The sequence below is a fragment of the Ambystoma mexicanum genome, chromosome 1q (assembly GCF_040938575.1).
Source record: "Ambystoma mexicanum isolate Mex_15411 chromosome 1q, UKY_AmexF1_1, whole genome shotgun sequence".
Taxonomy (NCBI): domain Eukaryota; kingdom Metazoa; phylum Chordata; class Amphibia; order Caudata; family Ambystomatidae; genus Ambystoma; species Ambystoma mexicanum.
Genome location: NC_090922.1, coordinates 842,718,489 through 842,740,996, shown reverse-complemented (window position 1 = coordinate 842,740,996; position 22,508 = coordinate 842,718,489). Strand labels below are relative to the sequence as shown.

The following is a 22,508-nucleotide window of genomic DNA, read 5'->3' as shown; positions in this document are numbered from 1 at the left end:
AGATCTGATTGCCCCAGGAAAGTATTGATTGAACCAAAGAACAAAAGCAATGCAACCCAACTCCAAGCAACTAATACGGTACAATTGGCAGATGTACAGAACATTTTAAAGTGGCAAGCGGAATCTCTACCAGGAGTATTAAGAAAAGATTGAGGTATTTCAATCCTGTCATGGAACAGTAGGGGTTTCATCCACCTAATCACCCAGAAGGGATTGCTGCCGTATTTGAGTAACTATACTTGCATTTGCCTGCAGGAGGTCTGGCTGACTACCCCATTAGTACTGGATGGAAGGGAAACAGGGAAGACTGTTTGGGGGATTAATAGTTGGTATTTAACATAATGTTAAGTCACGTCGTATAATAACGAATTCTGACGACTATGTGACTGCGATAGAACTGGTGATATATATGGAGAATAAGGCAGAGAACATGTTATTGATAAGCCTCTACAACCCTCCTGGGGATATTCAAACTGAAATCATTCAAGAGACTCTTCATGACATTATGATTGATTGGACCTTCAAGCAGGAAAATAAATCTGTAATGATAGTAGGGGATTTCAATTGTCATATGTCCGGAGGGTCTGGGATTTCGAGTAATCCATATTGAAGACCTAACAGCACAATGTCCCATAAGAAAGTGAATCCTGAAGGACAGTATTGGTTGAGCTTCTTTGAACTGTGGGACATCGAAATGATCAATGGTAGAACATATAGAGATTGTCCCGGTCATTTCACCTGGGAAAGTGGTGACTCTAAAAGCACATTGGATTATATTTTTGTGACAGCGGATATAGCTAGCCGGGTGAAGGATATGAAGGTCTCCAAAAATATATGGAGCGATCACGCCCAACTTGGGTTAACTATAAATGCTGACGATGTAAATCACACAGTAAAAACTATGGGGATCTAAGGTTAAATCATGCTAGAACACGTATTTCATGGTCTGAGAAAAACATAGCTAAAGTGGTAGCCACTTTATCAGTAGATCAGTATAGGGATATTAATCCATTCCAGGCTATGTCTATAGATAGTATTCTCTGTGAATTGCTACCCTTGCTATTTCACATGCGTCAGTTGGAATTGGAGGGGCAGTAATTGATCTCAGCAAGAGAAACCCATGTGACTGTGAAATTAGAGATGCTAAAATGCAACTTAGAGCAGATATAAGGAGGGCAATGAAAACATCTTGCTCGATTAAACATTGTCTATCTGCAAAATACTCAAGGGTAAGTTTCAGTCTTGGAGAAGATATGCGTCAGTTGGAATTGGAGGGGCAGTAATCGATCTAACCAAGAGAAACCCATGTGACTGTGAACTTAACTTAGAGCAGATATAAGGAGGACAAGGAAAACATTTTGCTCAATTAAACACTATCTATCTGCAAAATACTCAAGGGGAAGTTTCAGTCTTGGATAAGACAAAAACATACCAAAAGAAGTTAAAGCAATGGCAAGAGACCTTACAGCTACTATGTGCCAAGAACTCCTGTAATAGCTGGGAATTATTAGGAGAAGTTAGAGGTAACAGGACAAATCCAGTTATTAATCCAGTTATTAATCCTATTGGAGCCCATGAATGGGAAAGCTTTTTGAGGGATCGTGATACAGCTATTAACACAGAGGCAGCAGAGGCTCCCAATATCCTTCCGCCAAGGCCTCCTTTTAGAGTTACGGTTGCTGCCCTTCTTGATAAGATAAATAAGTTAAATCCATTTAGGGCACCAGGCCCTAATGGCCTGGCTAACATCACACTCAAATGCAACCCAAGATTTTGGGCAGAACTATTGAAGATTTCATACGAAAAAATCATGTTGGAAGGCAGAATACCATGCTCATGGCAAACATTCTTATACCACCAGTACATAAGAAGGGCGATAAGAGCGACCCGTGCAACTACAGATTGCTATCGATGGTCAATTGCATTGGTAAACTTTTTGCGGGCCTAATTCTAGATAAATTGCAAGAATGGGCAGATAAGGAAAATATATTTAACTGCTTTCAAAGTGGTTTCAGATAGGGTTATTCCACAGCACAGAATTTGATCATTTTAGATACTTTGCGCTCTGCAGCCACGAGTAAGGTTAGCCCGCCCCTGTATGCATTATACGTAGACATTAAAGCTGCTTTTAGCAGAGACATCTTATGGTCAAAATTAGAGGTGCTTGGTTGTCCTCAAAGCCTGCTATACTATCTAAGGCTACTCCATCATAATAACACAGTTTCCCTTAAACTATGACCGTCAAGGGAACATGACCACCAAAATCGAACAAAATCGAGGAGTCAAGCAAGGCTGTGTTATGGTACAGCCCCGACTCTCTATAATTGTTTACATATGATCTACCTGCTGCGATTGAAAAGGTCCCTAACTACCCTCTGAAACTGGCGATAAACACTGCCATGTCCTGGCATACGCGGACGACTTAGTGATATTAGATCACACTTAGTGCATTGATCTGTGGAAGCTTTATGGCTATATGCAAAAAGCAACGGATTGATAATAAATCTACAGAAAACCCAACTGATGCTGTTCACAAAGAAAAAGGTTGCACATACTAGCTTAAAGGTACATAAATTGGAGATTTTTTATACCCCAAATTATAGATATTTGGGAAGTGAAGTGAAACTAAGGGAGACTATCTCCAATGTAAGCAGATCAGAATGATCAAGACTGTCCAAATAACTGCATTGGTGTACCACTTTACTATTACACATGGCTGCTTCACCATATGGGCTGCGCGCCTACTGTACCAACAAGTTCTAGCCCCGGTGATGACCTATGGTCTTGAAGCGTTACAAACTATGGACCTAAAATGGTTGCAGGTTGTGGAAGGCAAATATTGGAGAAAGATCCTGGGCCTCCCAACCTGTATACCGATGGCCGTTATTAGGCTTGAATTAGGGCTGACCTCATTAAAATCCCAGGTACTTAAGAGAAAGGCGGAATTGTACCTGTTGATGCTGAGCAATTCGGGCAATCAATTAATTGAGACCATGAGGAAAGAAACCACTAAACAGGCCAGGAAATCACTCCTAAAAATTAAGGCCGATATATACTTGAAAGAAATTGGCTGGAATATTCGAGTTGAGGAGTACACTCAAAGATCTAGAACTGCTCTCTCTAAAAAGGTGGACAACTGGGATTGGATAGAGAACTATGCCCACTTGGAAAGCCTTAAGAATTATCGCTTTGTAACATACATGTTATATTCAAATAAGAAACCGCAGTCTTACCTGAATTTATGTCCAGCAGTTAGATTAAGGCGTTTTATCCTGTTGCTAAGGGTGAATTATCTACCGGTGTTGGCTAACACAGGCGTAATAAATCAGATACCTTATGTGGAACGCTACTGCTGATTATGTAAGAACAACCTAATAGCAGAAACAGGTAACACGTGTTAACAAACTGTCCTACATTAGTAACTATATATCAGACACAATATGGCAGATATACCCATAACAAGGAATATATAGCAGAATTAGCTTTTTGGCGATGCAGTATTAATACATCGAACATTATGTTTTTTATTGCAATGTACAACGTATGGCTAGTTATTGAGACCTTGTTGGGAATCTCTATTTGAACTAATCTTTGTAGTTCTGAGGGTGTTAACTGAGTGCAAAGAGAGTCCCTGGTTTTTAAGCCATTTGTCATTGGTAGTAGAAAATCTGAGATCCTAGATGGGTTTTCTTCTTACCCTGCCTAAGTATCCTGTATGTATCTGCTGATATGAGTTGATTTCTCGTAGGTTATTTTTATGTAACAATTTTATCTTATGAAAGTGCATTTTGTATTTTACTTCACTTTTTGACTGTACATATTTGGTTTCATTATTGGAAATTAGATTTAAAATTATGTTTTGATTTTAATATGTACATTTTTATTTTATGTGTAAAGTTTATTTATAAACTATATCACATTAATAAATGAATACAAATTAAAGTGTTGCCCAAAAGAATCAATCCGCTTCGTGAGCTGAAAAACAAATTTGCCCCTGTGTTTAAATTATGCCCTGCTAAACAAACATTCATTTGCCGGTGTCATTCCCATTGAATCTCTCATCCTAAACCAAAACCGATTTTAGTTTTGTGAGCTAAACCCCTTTCCCGGAGCCTACCTGTCATTGTAAACCTCACTGTAAACGAATTTCCATTTGCCACTGTATTTTCCCTTTGCATTTGCTTTCTCCCAAAAACCGATTTTCCTACTCTATTTCAATTTTTCCTGGTGTGCTGATTAGTATTCTCTAAAACTTTGCCTGCCTCCTAAGTGTAAACAATACACCTTTCCTTCTATTCTCTCCCCTAGGCGTTGTGAGAAATAATAAAAACTCCATTCTTCCAGTTTCCTCCAAAAATGGGTTTTCCCTTTCTTTGCTGGCTTCCCATCTTGTGGTGGTGGGCTTTGCCCCAAAACCGATTTTCCCTCTATATTCCTACTCCTTGCCACTGCCTTCCATTCAAAGGAATCAAGTCCAAATTGATGTTTGGGGGTGAGTGTTGCAGGGGGGAACGCTTAACCGTAGGGCTATCATTGTGGTAAATTGTCCTTTTTCTGTTCTGCCATTAAAAAAACTGAATTAACTGTAATAGTATATCTTAATCTGGTTGTTTTGTAGAGATTATTGCATTTTGTGTTGCCACAACCTTGGTGGCTGTGTAATTGGTTGAGTTTCCTCTTTCATTTAATAATAAATTAATAAATATCTTATTGATACACACCGGCCTGGTTCCTAGTCCATTGTGACACAGGATGTTTGTGGAGGCTGGGTGCGAGACGGGTTGGAGGCCTACTCAAAAAGAATCCGTAGTATATTAAAAAATAAAAAGCATTTTATTGTACGCCACATTCATTGTAGGGGAAGGAGTTCCCTATTACAAGGTGTGTACCGTGTAATAAACTAAGACAATTAGCTGAATACACAGTTGAGGAAGAACAACTCACACCCGACATGAAGGATAGTTAGATATCTGCATTAGACATCTAGGCGCTCCGGAGCATTAGTTGCGTATAGTACATTACAAATCAAAATGTAACGTAATGTAAATATATGATATGATAAGTCATTCATAACGCACCTGTACACAAGTGTTTCATTTAAATACATTTATAGAGCGCAAAACCAAGGCCAGAAGTCATCTTGGCGCTAGCGGTGAAGTAAGAAAAAAACTACAGACCTTTAGTCAAAACAGGAAAGTTTTGAGAGCTCTGCAGAAGCACAGATGATCCGGAATCTCCCGCAGGTAGGCAGGGAGAGAATTCCACCCTGTGGGGGGCTAGGACCGAGAAAGAACGTCCTCGTACTCGAGATTTACAGAAGAGCAGAACTTGCAGCAAATTAGCACAGGCTGAGCGCAGAGAGCATGCGGAGTATAACGAATCAGCTTAGACTGAAGAAATAAGGGGGGTGAGAAAAAAAGCACGATGTGCTATACAGAATGCCTTAAAGTTAATACGGCTTCTATCTGGAAGCCAATGAAGTTAAGCCGGCAACACTGAGGCGGAAGACCGCCTCTGGGCATTCAGCGCCAATTGTGCTGCAGAATTTTGCACGATCTGGAGCCAATGAACCCGGAAGCCAGATTGACCCAAGTAGATGCCGTTGCAGTAGTCCACCAAGCCCATACTAGAGCCTGTGACTACAGTAGCACAAAACTGCAAAGGAACAAAGAGAAGCCCTTTCCTTAGCAGTCTGAGCTTGAAGAGGCCCGCCCTACGAACTGAGGCTATCTGCCCCTCTCTAGAACCAGAGGGAAGCGCTTGACTCCTAAGCTCTTCACAGATGGGCTAGGGGCTTGGCAGGGTGCTAAAGATTCAGGCCAGGAATCAGGATACCAGAAAGAATGGGCGTTTGGAGGACCGACTACCAGAATCTATGTTTTCTAGCCATTATGCCTCAACCCGTTTTCATACATCCACCGACCGATCTCCGACAAACAGGATTTTAGTTTAGAAGGGGGGGTCAGATACCAGAGAATTCAGTTTAAAAATGAATTGGTGTATGTATAGAAACATATGCCAAACGAAGCAATAAGATTAAACAGTGAACGCAGAAGTACATTAAAAAGCAGAGGAGATCGAGAGGACCCCTAAGGGACACGGCACAGAATTGGAGTAGGGGGTGCATACAATGAAGATAAGGAAACAGAATGCGTGCGCTTAGGCAGAAAAGAGGAGAACCATGCCAAGACAGGTCCTGACAGGCCGATTTGTTCCAATCGCTGTCGGAGGATCTTGCGATCAATGGTATCGAACACGGCTGAGAAATAAATAAATGAAACGGCTGCAGGCCCCATCAGTTTAATTATGCTCTGCACCTTCTCTTGCTAATGCTACAGACAACTCTAGTTGTCCAATGTCACATGTGAGCAGTACATCCAGTCCACATGCGGTATTTACTTTGCATTCATGTACCTATATTTCTGCACTATTCCAATTTGTATCTATGATTAATTTGGTAAAGACCTGACAAGGCACGTTGGGATGTGGAAATGTAGGATTACATATGGAGTATGTGAAAGGATCGATGAATTGATGAAATATGTTTTTTGGAATTGTATTTGTTTTGTGGGGAGAAGTGTATTTTAATTACTTTAATGTATTGACATTTTAAACTGTATTTTGTATTAAGGGTTGTGATGATTTTGTGTAAGGTTTTAATGTGGTTTTAAAACTGAAGGCACTTAAAAAAAATAAACAATTTTATTTAAATAAATAAATAGTTCTGCACACATAGTTGAGAAAGCACACTCTACGGGAACAGCCGTGGAAAAAACAAGTAATGGACACGGTGTCGAGAAATATATAGCTCTGTTCCAAAACCACCATATAGGGTAAGGACGTAGTGCGGGGACAGTAACTACAAGTCCCAGAATGCAAACCGCTGTTGACTTAACCGCCAGGGCTGGATGGACGTGCCACACATGTAATGCGGCCACTTACAGATACCTAAAGCTTTGTCGGTACACAATGTCCACTGTGTAGACATCATACCTCTCAGAGAGGCCAAGGCAGGTGCACTGCATTGTTTTTAGTGGACGAGAGACCATTGGAGCCTATGGAGGACGGTAGGGCTTGCCGTGAGTGTGAACTGATTGCAGAACGGGTGATAACCCCGAAACACAGGCGCGTTGACAGGTGGGATATATCAGGCTGTACATCTCTGCTACTTGTGCATCACCACTGATAGTGGAAAAATGAAGCTTTGCTATTGTGTAAGGGAGCAAAGTGGCATGAACGAGACAGTCAGAACATCTCATATCTTCCTTTGGACATTATAGTAGCTCTGGTCCTGCGTTTCCTGCCCCAGAAATGAGCGAATGAATGAATGAATGAGCTGTATTTCAGACATTTGCAAAAGTATCCATAGATGCAAAAGCAATATACATGAACTCAGTTTCGTCCAAAAAAAGGAATTATAGAAGAGGAAAAACATTCAAATGCTTTGTCAGCGTTTACGCTTTTTTTTACATAAAAAATAAATAAAATGAGACAGTTAAAACGATGTGGTAAATACGGAAAAAAGTTGACTAGTCATATGAAACTTATTCTTTAATGGGCATGATTCGTCTAATAAAGAAAGGCTTCTTAAAAAATGTTGCGGAGGCCCAGGACACATCTGAGTCCGTTGACATTAATAAGCATAACAAGGCTGGAGGACATTGCCTACGTTTGCTGAAAATCGGCTACAGTAAAGCTCTTTGCAAGGACTTTATACTTGGCAAAAATCAGAATATCAAACAGGCTCTCAGGAATACCCTGAGACATATCTTGTTCACTGTTCTGTTGGTAAGGCCGAACGCAGGGAGGTCATTACACCAAAATGCCAGGGGTAGCGGAAGTGACATCACACGACCCTTGACCTATGATGACATCACAGGAAGTGATGTCATCCAACCCCACCCTTGAAGTGACATCCCGGGAAGCGATGGAACACGACCTTTCACCCTTTCACAAAACAGGAAGTGGCATCACATAGCATTGTTTCTATGTACACTATGAAAAATATGGTCACGGTATCACTGTAAAGTGATACACATTGCATACAAGAATGGATCACCATATGTATCGTTAATAACAGTGCGTATAGGCCCATGTTACCATACTGTGACTGTGAATGGAAGCAGACGTCCAAGGCCAAACAATAATGATATTATATTGCATGTACGCATAAGCGCTTCACATAGAACAAATATACATAAAATGTCACCCATTCTGTGTTGGTACTCATTTATCAAGCTCAGCAGGAAGAAAGATTGGGTTAGCCTTGCAGGGATTGGAACCTGCAGATCACACATGCATCACAGCAGCGAGCCCTCAACCCACTGAGCTATCTTACCGTCTATAGTGATCTAACCGGCTATAGCTACCAGAAAACCAGCCACTCCGGAAACAAAGAGCCACATGCTGCTGGCCACAGACGAGGAGCCTCAATGGAAAGAAAAGAAACTTGTTTTAAAACATTTTTAAGGGGTAGCAAGGGAGACCACAGGGGTAGCAAGGGAGACTTCACGGGTCACAGTTGCGACCCCTGAAGACCCCTAAATGACTTCCCTGGCCGAACATCTTAGTACAATTTATGTTTAAATCCAAGGAATTAAAACATAACCTTATCAGATAGAATCTATCTTTTAAAAAGCTATTTCTAGTCAGACAAACCGGGAGTCCTGTAGTCGATGAAATAGCGGATAAACGCTAAATTCAAAGGTGTGTTTCGTTCTAGAACGTCCCTCTTTTATGAGAGTGCCCTGGACCTCACCAAAGATTCGTTTTACCGTTTTTTAGTTTTGGCAATAAGCCCAAACCAGTGCAGCTAGGGAGAAAGGGCATATGAGGAGGGGCACAAAGCTTGTAAATTGTAGGCCAAGCTAATCCCTAAAGCCATTCCCACCCACTTTCTGCCCGAAAACATATGTAGCCTCACCATCAAACTTTTTGCTGGAAGGGCCTGCCAGTGTTTTTACTTTCTTCAGAGAGTTAATGACTTAATTGAAGCTGTAAACTTTCTACTGTAATAAAAATGTCAACCAGGCACGCCTTCAGCCACTCATTGACAAGCACTATGCTTGCCCTTCACTGAAGGCCTGCTAAAAACAAACATTGGCAAAGCCAATCGTTTTTCTTTGTGTACAGGTATTAGCCACTCGGCAGGCTCTGCTATTATATGCCCAGAGACTCGCCCCATTTTGCAGCCGCTGCCTACCACTGATAGCCAGTTAATACCACTACAGTAGTGCCTGACAAATGCCTTTCCCCATGTCTAAACAAACGCCCAAACTGATGGCATTGCAAACGCTTGTTTTAATCAGGACTGAGGTCAAGAATGAGCTGGCTGGACGTGTTATTATTATTAATATTATTAATGTATTTATTGCGCTCGGGCCTGGCTTTGAGAAGCAAGGGAGCGCTTTACAGGGGTATACACAACAGTACAGATGCACAACAGAGCGCTTTTCAGAGGTAACAACAAAACAGATATACAGCGGACGAGGGGGGACACTGAGGAGGGGTACAGCTGTACCAGGTGGCCGGAAGCAGAGGGGCAGGCAGTGTCTAGAGAGAGGCGGCTCCAGGGGCAGGGGCGACATGATGGCCTAGGTTTTGAAGACGAGCGGCTCCTTAAAGAGGTGGGCCTTGAGTTATTATTTTTTTTTAATTGAAGGAGCGTGGGGGCGAGTCTGATGCCGACGGTAAAAGTGTACATTTTAATTCATTTTTGTTATACAAATCGCACCTAGAGGATTGCCCCCTGGTATTCAGGAACAGAGCAACAATCCAAGTTAAAATACTTCCCCCACATTGCTAGTGGGAAATCTCATCATAACTAGTAGGTGCTGTGACTACTTGACATGATTATTGTTTTATTGACTTCCAGAAGAATGAAACTAATTGTCCTTCCTACTAAGATTTGTATCTGTGTTTTATCAAAGAGGTCTATTTCTCTCTCTCTCTCTCTATCTCACACACACACAAATACACACACACCACACACACAAACACACCTCTGCAGCAGGCAATCAACCTACTAGGCTATCATAATCTTGCATGTTAAATTTTATGCTGATGAATATGAATGTATCCGAACACGCCACACTAATCAATCGCTAAATTATATGCATGCATATGGGTTTTCCCATCATAGCTGTCAACTTCTCAAATTGTAACTCATAGTAATTCAGTGTAGGTCCTTGATTTTAATACATACCCAGTTGTTTCCCTCAATTGGATTGTAGTGTGGAGACCGACAGATACAGTGTTAATCCAGCTTCTGCACTGGATTGCCTTGTAAACATTTTGCAGATAGACAGGCTCTGCTGTGTGCCCTTTTGCACTTTCAGAGGGAAGCACACTTTTTTTTATTGTCAGGTTGATTTACCATGTGGTTTGATGCTTTATTGAAAACAATAGTGTAACTTTTGAAATTCAACTATGCAGTAAGCCTTGAACACTGCTGTAAAACTAAATATGGGAGAAGAAATGGGGAGGACAATAAGGGTATTTTAATATTTCCCACAGAAATACCTCCATACTTGGTTAACGTTATTACCATTCATATCGGCAGTACATTTGCCTTATTATGACTGGTAGTAACTTGGTATTAGTGCCCATTCATGGTGTTCCACTGGACTCCATTTGTGTCTTGGTGGGAATTACCGCAGGTGGGCATTCAAAAAAATGTTGGAGGCACCCTCACAGCCAAAACATTTATCGTCTGTTGCTCACAATATATATATACTTTCATACCAATAAGATAATCGCTCAAAAATGTCTAAAACATAGTTTTAAAAGTTTTTTTATACACTTACATACTCCATTTCTAGTAGCTTGAAACAGTAAATCCATCATTTCCTAATCGGCATAATTCTCTTAGCCTCTCTATTCTTGGGCCAATTGTTAGTCCCTCTCGTGTGTGTCGCTGCTTCCGCCTCTCCATTCCTGGGCTCTCCCCTTCTCCTCCACACTCCTGCATCTCATGCTTCCATTGGCCATCTCATGCGCTGGGCACCCTCTTTGTCTTTACCCGTCACCATTTCATGATTCTTTCTCGCCCTTATGCTCCCTACTTTCTTTCCCCTGACTCGACAGCCCTTGGCACCTGCTTCTGTTACTCCCTTTTTCTGGGGGCCTCTCAGCAAGGCTGTCCTAACCTCTCCTCCCTCTGATGTTGATAAACTTAAATGTATAGAGTGTTTTGATAGTAACGGCTGATGTGGCACAAACCAACACACCTGCACTAGAAAATGGGTGTTATAAAAGTCATCATGCCATTACTATGAGGCAGATCCAGACGTTGGTCGACCAAACAAAAATTGTAAAAACTGGGCAGCAGGATCCAGCATGGTAATATATTTACAGCCTCCAATGAAAAACCCAAAGAGGTGGTTAGGCAGCAAAATGGAAAACAGAGGAACCAAAGTGTCAAGGCTTAGTTAGATCCCGGCTTTTCCACAAGATGATACTGTGATCCTGGATCCATCGTCTCATATCAGTGTATGGCATTGTGCTGTATTCACATTCTGGTGGAATTCTTTAGCCCATTGTCTTTTCCTTATTTTCATGTAGGTCATTTGAGTAGAGGAGGCCCTGGGCGGACGAGATCTGACCAATGTCACAGGCCCCTGGCGAGTTTATTTTTAAGTCTGCTTATTTGACACACAAACATGGTTTCTTGGGTTCTAGCATTTCAAATGTCCTTCAAATGGTGAATAAGAAGTCTGCAAGTCTGTGTTAATCAATGACCATAGGCTTGTGACCTTATCAGTTTCCTTTGTTTGGTGTTTTAAAATCTTTAAAATAAGGTAAAACTCAGATGCAATTTCTAGGGCTCACCTCCATTAGATATCTGGTACTAGTAGGCTTCCATTCATGATGGAGAAAATAAACCTACAATTCTGCTTTTTTTGCATAGAATGGATTCATGGTGATTGTTTTTTTTTAATATGCCATGGCGGTTTATGATGTTAATTGTTACTTTTCAATCCAGGTCTGCAAAACAGAATATTGTTTGAGTTCTTGACAGTCAAAAATGTACAAATATTTTCACCTTGATGTATAACAGTGGTATTCAAACGTTTTTTATACCGAGTCCACCCGGGCCCCGTGAGTACAAATAATGTTTGCCCCTCTCACATATGCTACAACTGTGTAGTATGCGTGGCCACAGGATGAACAGCCAGGATGCAGGAACCAGGAAAAGGTGAGTAAAAAAAGGAATGTACTTTAATTCAGATCAAAGATATAAATTTAGCAGGAGAGCAGGTTCTAACAAACTTCCATGTCCAGCTCCCATCCTCAAAATCCTACAACTGTCAAACCCAGAGCTTCCAGCCCCCTTCCATCCCGCATTACCACACATTCCACAAGCATCTCACAGCACTTACAATCCAATCATGCGTAATAGCACAAACTAATCCAGTTTTAAAGAGCCGTGTGCCACCCCCGGACAACCTGTAGGCCCGCTTAGGGGGCCAGCGCCACAGTTTGAAGAACACTGCAGCAAAAACTGGTAATCGAATGTGGTTAAATTTCGAAACCGGGTTAAAATCCCAGCTCCATCGCTTATCCAAAGTGTGATCCCGGACAACTCACTTCATCTCATAGTGCCAATCCTGTCAAAATTGCAAGTCCCTAAATATCTCACAATTTTCTGTCCCTAAAAGTGATCAGGGTAAGCACTTAACAAAATCCTATAGAGTCTATGTTTCATAAATAAGAGACAACTGTGCGCCTTTTTCTTGCACTCATGACAACATCACCATGGCCCTCTTCTAATTTCAGTGTATATTCGGATACATGCAACTTCCTAGCAATTTATCATTTGTATCCTGTATTTATGCTATGGTATCTTACCGTCCTCGTTGCTTCTAATGTGCTTGCTCCCTGTATCCACGCTGAAGCCCTTTTAGATTCTGTGAGGCTGCCCGTGTGAGTTCTGTGTCTATGCTGGGGTGTGTGTGCCGTTTTCCTACTTCTAGGGAGTTGTGTCCTGCTCCGTCTGTACCACAACCCATAAACCGCCCTCGTTACTACAGCTGTTAAAATGTGTCCTGCAGTGCTGCACCCACCTACTTCAGCACACAGATACCCTAATCGTGCACTGCTAACGTTGCCCTTGAAATGTCACGAATTATTCTGATCCCAGTTTGGGGAAAGGGCACAGCCTTCCATTGCTTATTTTAATGCAATCAGGACAGCATGTCAGGCTGGCTGCTATGTGTAGTGACTTTCGCTAAACACTCATACGTAAAACAGACTCTGATAACAAAAGAAATGTTGTACAAACGGAATAGACAAGACGTTGTTAAGGTGCTTTTGTCATTTGCATTTCGTACTGATCTGAAGGGAAGTGTGACGCAGCAGCTATTAAATTAAGCTGCTGCCCAGGAACAGCGCATTGGAGGAAAGAAATTGGAAGTGCGCTACTGATCAGAGCATCTAATGTGCTTTCAAAATGCACTGCAGCACAAAAGCGTTTTACATTTAAGAAGAAGGTGAGCATGGGTGATGTTACAGGAGAGAAACATACACTTTACCGGCTGTTGAATCCTCGGTCATCCAGCCTGGAATGGAAGAGCCTTCTTGTAGTGTGAGTGACATGAGGGCAGGTAACATAAGGCGCACTTACCTTCCTCGGGCCTCTCGCTCTCGAGTAGCGCCGCCATCTCGGTCTCCTCGTCCGAAGCCACCACCCCATCGACGTCAACGACTGTCGAGACCGTGGCCTTGCAGTCTGCGTCCAGAGTGACTTGGGTCTCCCGCGTGCTGGCCCTGGGCCTGCTGCCGCGGGAGCCCGGCCTCTCCTTACTGGAGGCCCGGCTAGACAGATCGGGCCTCTCCGGCCTGCCCTCCTTGGACGGGGGTTCTCGGCCTTTCCGCTGGGAGTCCCGCGAGGGGCTCCGGGACCTCTTGTCCATCCTGCGCGGGGAGTGAGCGCTCGGCGGCATGCATACAGGACTGGAGCTGCGGAGGAGAGCCGTTCTATATATACAGGGAGGGAGACTGGTGGGCGAGAAGTACTCAGGAAAGTGCAAACAGGGGCAAATACCAAGAGACTACAACTTTTTAATCACGCCATATGAGCAGCATTCCAAATGACCACCGGCAAGGAGGGTCCAGACACATATCATCAACATATGAGCTTAGAGGCTTCACTCAGGCAGTAACATGGTGACAACCCAGTGGGGGCAGGGATGACAAACCAACAGCAGCCGTTAGGCACAGATAATGACACTGGAAAAATGAAGGCCACTCTCAGTGAAAGCCTGGCACTGCCACATGGAAATCAACCACCCTTCATGTAGTGGGGGACATGATAAGGGGGGCAGATGAGATAATGGCCATAAGGTAGCCAGGTCAGCTGCAGCCACAGACAGTGACACACTTGGAGAAGCAGATCAGCCCTAAGTGATAGTGACGTTGAAACCATGATATGGGCACCCGCCCACCCAGTGACGTGACAGCAGCGTTGGAATATCACCTGGGCCACATGAAGATATGCCCGGGCTTGGGGCAGGAGGGCTGGTGGAGGGTGGCGGCCCATTTGTCAATATGATGTTTGTGGGCCTTCCTTGCCCGACAGCTAGAATTACAAATTGTGTGAGGCTGCAGCAGGATGCTTACATTATAAAAAGTCAAAAGAATGCATCGAGGTGGTTAAAAGCTCCAGATGAGCATGGGAAAGGTAGCCAGCAGGAAGCTGAAATATTGTCTGCCATTACTCTTGGAGAATACTCTCACAGAGAAAGGGATTCAACAAAGGGCACAGATGATGAACATTCGTGAAAAATGTTGTTTCACCTTCAGACCATTGGTTCTCCTTTTATCATTAAAAAGTGATCCCGGCCCTGCTATATGGCTTTGAACTGACCTCTTTCTCCCAGCAATATGATTTCGATAAACTGGAAGGTTTTATTTGGTGGAAGGCAGTGAACCTTCCTCCCTGTGTTCCCATTTGCAGTCTGCGCTATGCGCTTGGCCTTTCTTCCTTAACATGTTTGTTTGTTTGGTGACTGGGCGCAAAGGTTACAAGTTTACTTTAAGCTCCACATTTACAGATATTACGTACGAGGGTATACCTATAATACAGATGAGCAGTATAGGGAATGCAAGACAACGCATACAGTAGAGGACATAAAAATACACACATCAGTAGTGGATACAGAGGCATCAGGACAGCCGTGAGCAAAGTGAAAGCTATAATGCATAATGCAGTGTTCAGTACAGAGGTGAAGCGGGGGTCACTTGTCATTAGTTCGCAGCCAGTCTAAGGTATTGCGCCTAAAACTATGGAAGGATTGTTCCGCTCTTAAGGAGGGTGTGAGTGCATTCCAGGTCTGCGCTGCCATGACAGGGAAGCTGCTTCCTCCAGATTGTTTTAGTTTGAATCTGGCTATGACGCAGCAGAAGGAGTTAGCCGATCTAGTGGGGCGGGAGGTATGTTGTATAACTATTCTATCCGCCAGGTAGGGCGGTGCAGCATTGTTTAGGCATTTGAATGTGAGGGAGACTGTCTTGTTAGCTGAAATGCCATTCCTCTCTAAAGGAAGCTTTCTTTACTTTACCTGCTTTATTTCCTTGTATGCCAAGCTGCTCTGGTATAGGGTGCCTGGGCTCGGAGTATACCGAGGCTCATGCTTGGTCACTGCTAGTCTTTTTTTTATTTTCTTACCTGCATTCATTCAGCTACTAGTCTGCTCTCACTGCCTATTGCTAGTGAGAAAGGATTGTCCTTGGTAATATCATGTGTCTATTTAATCCAGTAGACAGCGCAGCGGTCATGAGCAGCGCAAGAGATTCCGTCGCGCCAAAGTTGTGCCTAAATTAAGCCCGCCTGGGCCCTACCGGGCTATGGACAGGCAAGGGGGCCATTACTTTTTAGCTATATTATTATTTACTCGGTTCTCTTTGGTGGGATTAGCTCCCTCAGGTACGGTATTCCCTTCTGTATTTAATACTATAGCCTCTGCTATTGTAGGTAAAGATACTAAGGGGAAGCCTGCCCTTAATACCTGTTTGCTTAACACACGCTCCTTGGTGGCCTGTGCTCCCTCCATTTATAAGTTTCTGCGGGCCCATTCCCCTGAGGTTATGTGCCTCACTGAGACATGGCTATCAGATAGCTCGGTACCTACACTTATGGAGGCACTTCCTGATGGGTATAACATACTCCATCTTGACCGAATAGCCCGTCATCCATGAGGGGGGATAGCCATTGCCCTCATTACAACACCGGCGCTAAACCATGGTGCTATTAGCACCATGGTTGGTGCCGGTGTTGTAACGGGTCCGGCATGGTTCAATGGGGAATTACCACCCCATTCCAAGGATGGCGGGGCGGTAATTCCCCATCGAACCATGGCCCTTCCCCATTCCCATTTTCGCCCCGTAGGGCTCTATGGGAATGGGGAAGGCGCTAAGTACGGTACCGCAAATTGCAGTACCGTACTTAGCACCAAGGTCCCTTTGCGGATCCCTACTTTAACGGCTGGTGTAGACCAGCCGTTAAGGTCGGGTCCCGCAAAGGGACCTCGTAATCAGACGCTAAAGGGTTAACGGCGCCGCAGCCTTTTACGGCGCCGTTAACCCATTAGCGCCAGGGTCGTAATGAGGCCCATTCTGTTTAAATCCTTTTTAAGGTTCTCTGTGGTTCCATTATCGCACAGCTTAAACATTGAAGCCTTATTAATGCATCCCACTCTATTTCCACAGCTTAAAAATGGAAGCCTGGCTATTAATGCATCCCACTCTATTTCCTTACTGTCTACAGGCCGCCGGGCCCCTATGCTGCCTTCTTTACTCGCTTCCTGGAATTGGTAGCGGTCTTGCAAGTTAGATTTTCTAACTTAGTGATGTTGGGTGATTTTAGTATAAGGTATACTGCCTCTCAAGCACCAACATTGGCCCAGTTCCTCGCATCTCTGAATGACCTTGGTCTTCACCAGTTTGTGTATCAAACCACCCAAGTGTTGGATGGTATCCTCAATCTTATTTTTGGTACAGGATCTACTGTTATGATTGCCCCTGTCAGGTAAGTCCTGTGGTCAGACCACTAATACCATTTGAAGTGGACGGCCTGTGTCCTCCCTCGAAATCCAGTCCCGCTCCTACTCTGAAGCGTAATTGACGCACAGTAAATCCTGCTCACGTGGTGTCTTTCATTAATGGCAAGTGTCAGTACACTACTTACTCAAGGGAATTGTTCTTTTTGATCCCAGACGCTGCCGTAGGCAGCTGATCTGGTGGTCCATTTTAAAGCATCCAGGTCAAACAAATTTCCTTCAGCACCTTGGTTTTCTGATGAACTCGGATGAGCTCACCTGGAAGTTAGAGAGGCCGAACGGAAGTGGCGTCTATCCTACTGCCACGAGAAGAAATTCGTTTTTTGACGGCTCACTCGTGAATATCATGCTGCCATTAGAACTGATAAGCAGCTATTTTTTACGCACATGGTCGAATTAGCTCTTAACCAGTCTAAAGAACGGTTTTCGGTAGTTAGGTCTTTTTCCACGTTCGCTCGTTTCACACCCAGTGTATTGGCTACTCAATCACGCTGCAATTTCTGAGTTTTTTTACAAAGATCACAGATATTCGTAAAGTTATAGCAGCTAATGTTGTTAGCTCTGCTAATTTAAACACCAATGTTCTGGAGAGCTTGAGCGCCCAGGAATGGTCACTTTTTCCTGAGTTCTCAACTGAAGCTGTTTTAATGGCGGCTAGCCGACTTAAGTCTGCGTCCCCCTCAGACCCCGTTCATTTTAAGGTACTTAAGGACATCTTGCCTAACATTACTCCCTTGCTTACATTGGCAGTTAACCAATCTTGCCAGCTTGGCTCCATACCCAAAGAACTTAAACAAGCCACTGCCATACCTCTCCTCAAAAAACCGGCAATGGACGTTTCTGTTCTGGCTAACTATCACCCCATTTCTCTTCTCCCATTTATTATGAAGTTATTGGAATCCTTGGTTTCTCCTATTCTATGTTCCTTTCTTAAATCCTCTCTTTTCTTTGACTCCTTACAGTCAGGGTTCCAGCCCGGACGTGGAACAGAGAGTGTCCTGGTGTCAGTGGTTGACAATCTCACCATGCTGGTTGACCAGGGTGGAATGGGAGCCCTGATACTATTAGATCTCTCAGCGGCAAACACTGCCGACCACTCCATCCTGTTGCCCCGCATGGCCCTAGAAGGCCTCTCTGGACCGGTCCTCGCGTGGTTTTCATCCTTTCTGACTGATAGGGGTCAATCTCTTTCTCTTCCCCCTTTAGTTCTTCTCTCTGTCCGCTCTCATGTGGTGTTCCTCAAGACTCTGTCTTGTCCCCGAAGTTGTTTAACATCTATATTCGGCCATTGATTACACTCATACGCTCTCATGGCTTCCAGTGCTACTCTTGTGCCGATGACACCCATATTCTGGTGCGCCTAGATCTTGACTGGACTGAGGTATCTTCTCGGCTTCGTGAGTGCCTGAGGGCCGTGGGATATTGGATGAGCTGCAACTGGCTGACAGAGATCCTGGTGGTGGGTTCCCCTCCTGATCCTTATCTTTGGTCTCCTTCTTTTTGGCACACAGCTTTGGGAGATTTACCCTCTCCTATGACAGTGGTTAAAAACCTGGGAGTCCATATATCCGCCTCACTATCTATGACCACCCAAGTGACTGCAGTTTGTCAAGTGGGCCATTTTCTGCTGAGTGTGCTACGCAAGGGGCTGCCATTTCTACTTGTACATCTGCACCCCTTCGGTTGTAGCTGTGATTGTGATTTGCCGGTTTGACAATTGTAATGCTCTGTTTCTAGCTCAACTTCTTGGGCTGATACATCGCCTAGAGTTTCTTCAACACTCGGCCTCTAGGGTGGCTACTTCTATCCCCTATGGAGCTCATATCACACCTGTGCTCTTCACGATGCATTGGTTCTCAGCAGCCAAAAGGATTGAATTTAAATCTTTGTGTCTTGTCCAAAAAGCTTTTTATCGCCAAGGAGCTGATTACCTACAAAATAAATTTCAGCATTACATCCCGGGCCGTTCTCTTTGCTCTGAAAATGCGTACTTAGTTGTGATCCCTAAATTCCGCCTCTCTAGGGTGGGTGGCCGAGCCTTTTCGATCTCTGCTGCTAAATTGTGGAATGACCGGCTCTGAAGCGCATTGAAAATCATCTCCTCTTTCATTGATTGCTTAAAACTCAGCTCTTTTAGGCTGCTGCTTGTCAGCACAGCTGCCCTGTCTGTTGTGTTCTGTCCTCGTGCCAATATGCCCTTGGGTGGATGTGCAGGCTATACATTCTGTTAACATAACATAACAAAACAAGCTGAGGATGGCAGAGCCAAGCTCCTGGTGCCATCTAATTTACAAGCATTTGTTAAATTGTAAAATTGAAGATTCTGTGAATTTCTTAAGGCGTTGCACTAAAATTATAGACGAGTACGAGTTGATGAAATTCTTAGCCCTAGGCAAGATTTATTAAAAGAAAATCCTAGAGCAAGATTGGATTAAAACTTGCGACAAGAGATGCTCTTATCAATGATATAGTGATCTTAGCATGGAGTGAACAAAAAGAATGACCATGCTTAACGATCTAATCCGTTGCCCGGGTGGGAGATATATGAGGGCGCTCTTGAGGCCAAGACTCAACTTCATCCATGTCCGGCAGATCTTGTATATTAGAGGGCAAAGTACAAGTGCTCTATGTAGGTTCTCTTCACAGGAAACGGAATCCCTGAAGCACTTATATATTGGTTGTTGCTTTTTCTCAAGATCTGCGTATACAATATTTTAAAGATTATGTTTATGAAGAGTGCTTTCTAAATATGATCTCATTCTGGTGCTGGAATCTCTTTGGGCAACCTGCCCCGCTATTAATCAAATCAGTAACTTTTTGTTTAAAATTGAAGTTGGTTGCTCATTTTTAATTATAGGGGGGTTGTTTTGGTAGTCTTTTATATAACTTTTTCTACTGTATAAAATGTTTTTGGATACTGTATTTATAATTGTGATTGAACTGATAGTGTTTGATTTGGATGTGTTCTTAAAGAGTTTTTATAAGGTTTGTAATAAAACAATACAATAAAAAATGATTGTCTGCTATAATCACTCTGTGGCCACAGGGTGATAATGTTGGAGATCTGAGTAAAAAGGCAACTGTGATGAGAACGTTGCTAGATACTGCAAGAGGGAGGTGATGGCGTGATGGTGCAAGCAAAGGCAGCCTCTTCGTGTGCACTGTGCACGTTTCGTGTCCAAATAAAATCAGTATGTTTCTCTGTCATAAGACTGCCAACAGTCGGTCAGATAGCACAGCGAGCTAAGCGCTCGCCCCTGATATCTCAAACATAAATGAGTACCATTCTGTGCGATAATAATGTCTTCTGTCATTTGATCGCTCTTAGACCTATGGGTGTGTAGTGCTATATAAGAAATACATTATTATTATTAACACAGGGCAGCTGCTCTGGGGCCCACTGAGCTCCAGGGCCCATAAAAACTGAAAAAGTTGAAAGGCTCTGATGTCGTCGCTGTACATTACCCACCAGCAGTGCTTTAAATGGACCAGCTCTAACCAGCCCTCAGTACCCAAACTTCTTTGTGCCCTATTGAGGGCCAGGACTTCTCCAAGCTTGAGGAGAGCCTTGGTACTCAATCACATTGCCATTCTTCCCATATTTCCTGGTCCAACACACATCAGCTGTCAGAAGCCTTCCTAGCTCGCCGTTCACACTTTTTCATGCACAGCTGCTCCCCCTGATGTCTTGCTTCATGTCAACAAAGCATAACAATAAGTGAGATTAGGTGGTGCTTGCGGACAGACTATTGTCCTTTAAGAGGTATGGATCGTGAGTGAAAATAAATGGGATGGGAGCATAACGCTGCATGCTGTGTGAAATAAAGACTCAAGCACATGCCATATCATTGTGTTGCATTTTCTTTCACTGTGAACACAGTTTTAAAAACTCACACACTTTTGTAGGCTTTTACTGTGAACTAGTCAGCATGGCTAAAAAAAAGATATACTCCTATAAGTGCATGACATGTTTCTAAAACGATTGACATAATATCAGGTAAGTGTTTCATGTAATTGCTGTACTTCGTAATGCATTGCTATAAAACTATTAGTTTATCTTTTCAAACACAACCCATAACAAATGCTTCTATGGATGGGGAAGATATCGGCTTGAATCTCTGTTCAGGCCCAATTCCTGGTTTCACCACTTTAGCTAAGTGTGTGATCCTGGCCACATCTCAGTGTGCCTTAACTGCAAACATTGGGAGTACTAAGAAAAAATCCTCCCTAACAATACGGCAGATTTAGGTGGTCATTTCCCAAACTCCCAAAAGGGTAAATGACGTGGAAAGAACAAGTGTTAAAGATGTACGCATGGGTTTTGACCTCATTTGCCACTGCATGGTATTTTCAAGGTTTTGATTGGCTCAAGTGGAGTTCAAGAACACAACATATGTGCCCACTGCCCCATCCGCTCCACTTTCCTAAAACCAATGCCGCCAGTATCTGCTCTGATGATGGCAGATATGCATTGCATTCACACGCAAAGCGGCAGCTTCAGCAACTGGTAAAAGCTAGCAGACTCCATAGGAACTCATCTAAATACACACACATGCAGGGGAATGTATGAATGCATGCAAAGAATGCACTGAAACTCGGGTTCGCCTGAATTTCCATGCATTTGCACTTCAATAAAAAATGGACTGGATGACTCCTAACATGCAAGTGTTAGACAGAGCCGTCATCTCTCTGCAATTAGCAGAGGGAAGGAAATGACCCCCTTCCACCCAAAGTAAAATCTGCAGACCAACTAATTAGGATGATCTGGTTTGAAGCTAAACTGTACACCTAGCTGCTCATTGTTTCAGTCGTGCAGCTACCTTGCGCCCCTGAGCAGGTTTCAATGGGGATTGTGAGAGTTGATCAGGGGCCTTTCTCTTTAAGAACACTGGTTTGTCCATAGATCGTACTTATACATATAGTATCACTTGTCTTTCTGATCCTCCTTTCCCTCTAAGCCTGACAACCTTTATGTCAAAACAAGGCAAAATCAGTCTGTCATTGATGGATGTCTTTGAGTGGTACACTAGACTATTTTAGGCTGACAGAATAACATTTCAAGAGAATAACTTAAACGTGCACAGTTATACCGAGCCTTTGGTTGGAATCAGTGATAGTTTATGTTTCTGTGATCCAGGGTTACAAAGGGCTTACACTGTGTGAAAGGGAGAATGAACATATGATTGGAGTGGGGGTAAACCCGGAGAGAGACATATAGAAAGGGACACAAATAGATAATGAAACAGAAAGAGCATAACACACATAGAAAGTGAAATACATTGGGAACTACGTAACTGGACGGGGAGACAGGTACATTTAATAGAAATGGGTTGGGGAGACCCAGTTGGCCTCCAGCACCAGAGCAATTTTTTGACCTTACCAAGTCTGAGTCCTGGCCCACTTGAAACACTTCTTTTTTTTCCATTTAAAGGCGCTGTCCACCAGTCGCAG

At 43.3% G+C, this 22,508-nt stretch overlaps 1 protein-coding gene across 1 annotated transcript in view; it reads right to left on the bottom strand.

Annotated features, from left to right (window-relative positions):
* The window catches only part of NPHS2 (NPHS2 stomatin family member, podocin), a 145,296-nt gene extending 131,332 nt beyond the window's left edge, over positions 1–13,964 (bottom strand). The window contains exon 1 of the mRNA XM_069641475.1: positions 13,625–13,964. Coding sequence (XP_069497576.1) covers positions 13,625–13,943 — 319 coding nt within the window. The 5' untranslated portion in view covers positions 13,944–13,964. The remainder of the gene's footprint in view (positions 1–13,624) is intronic.
* Positions 13,965–22,508: the final 8,544 nt, after the last annotated feature.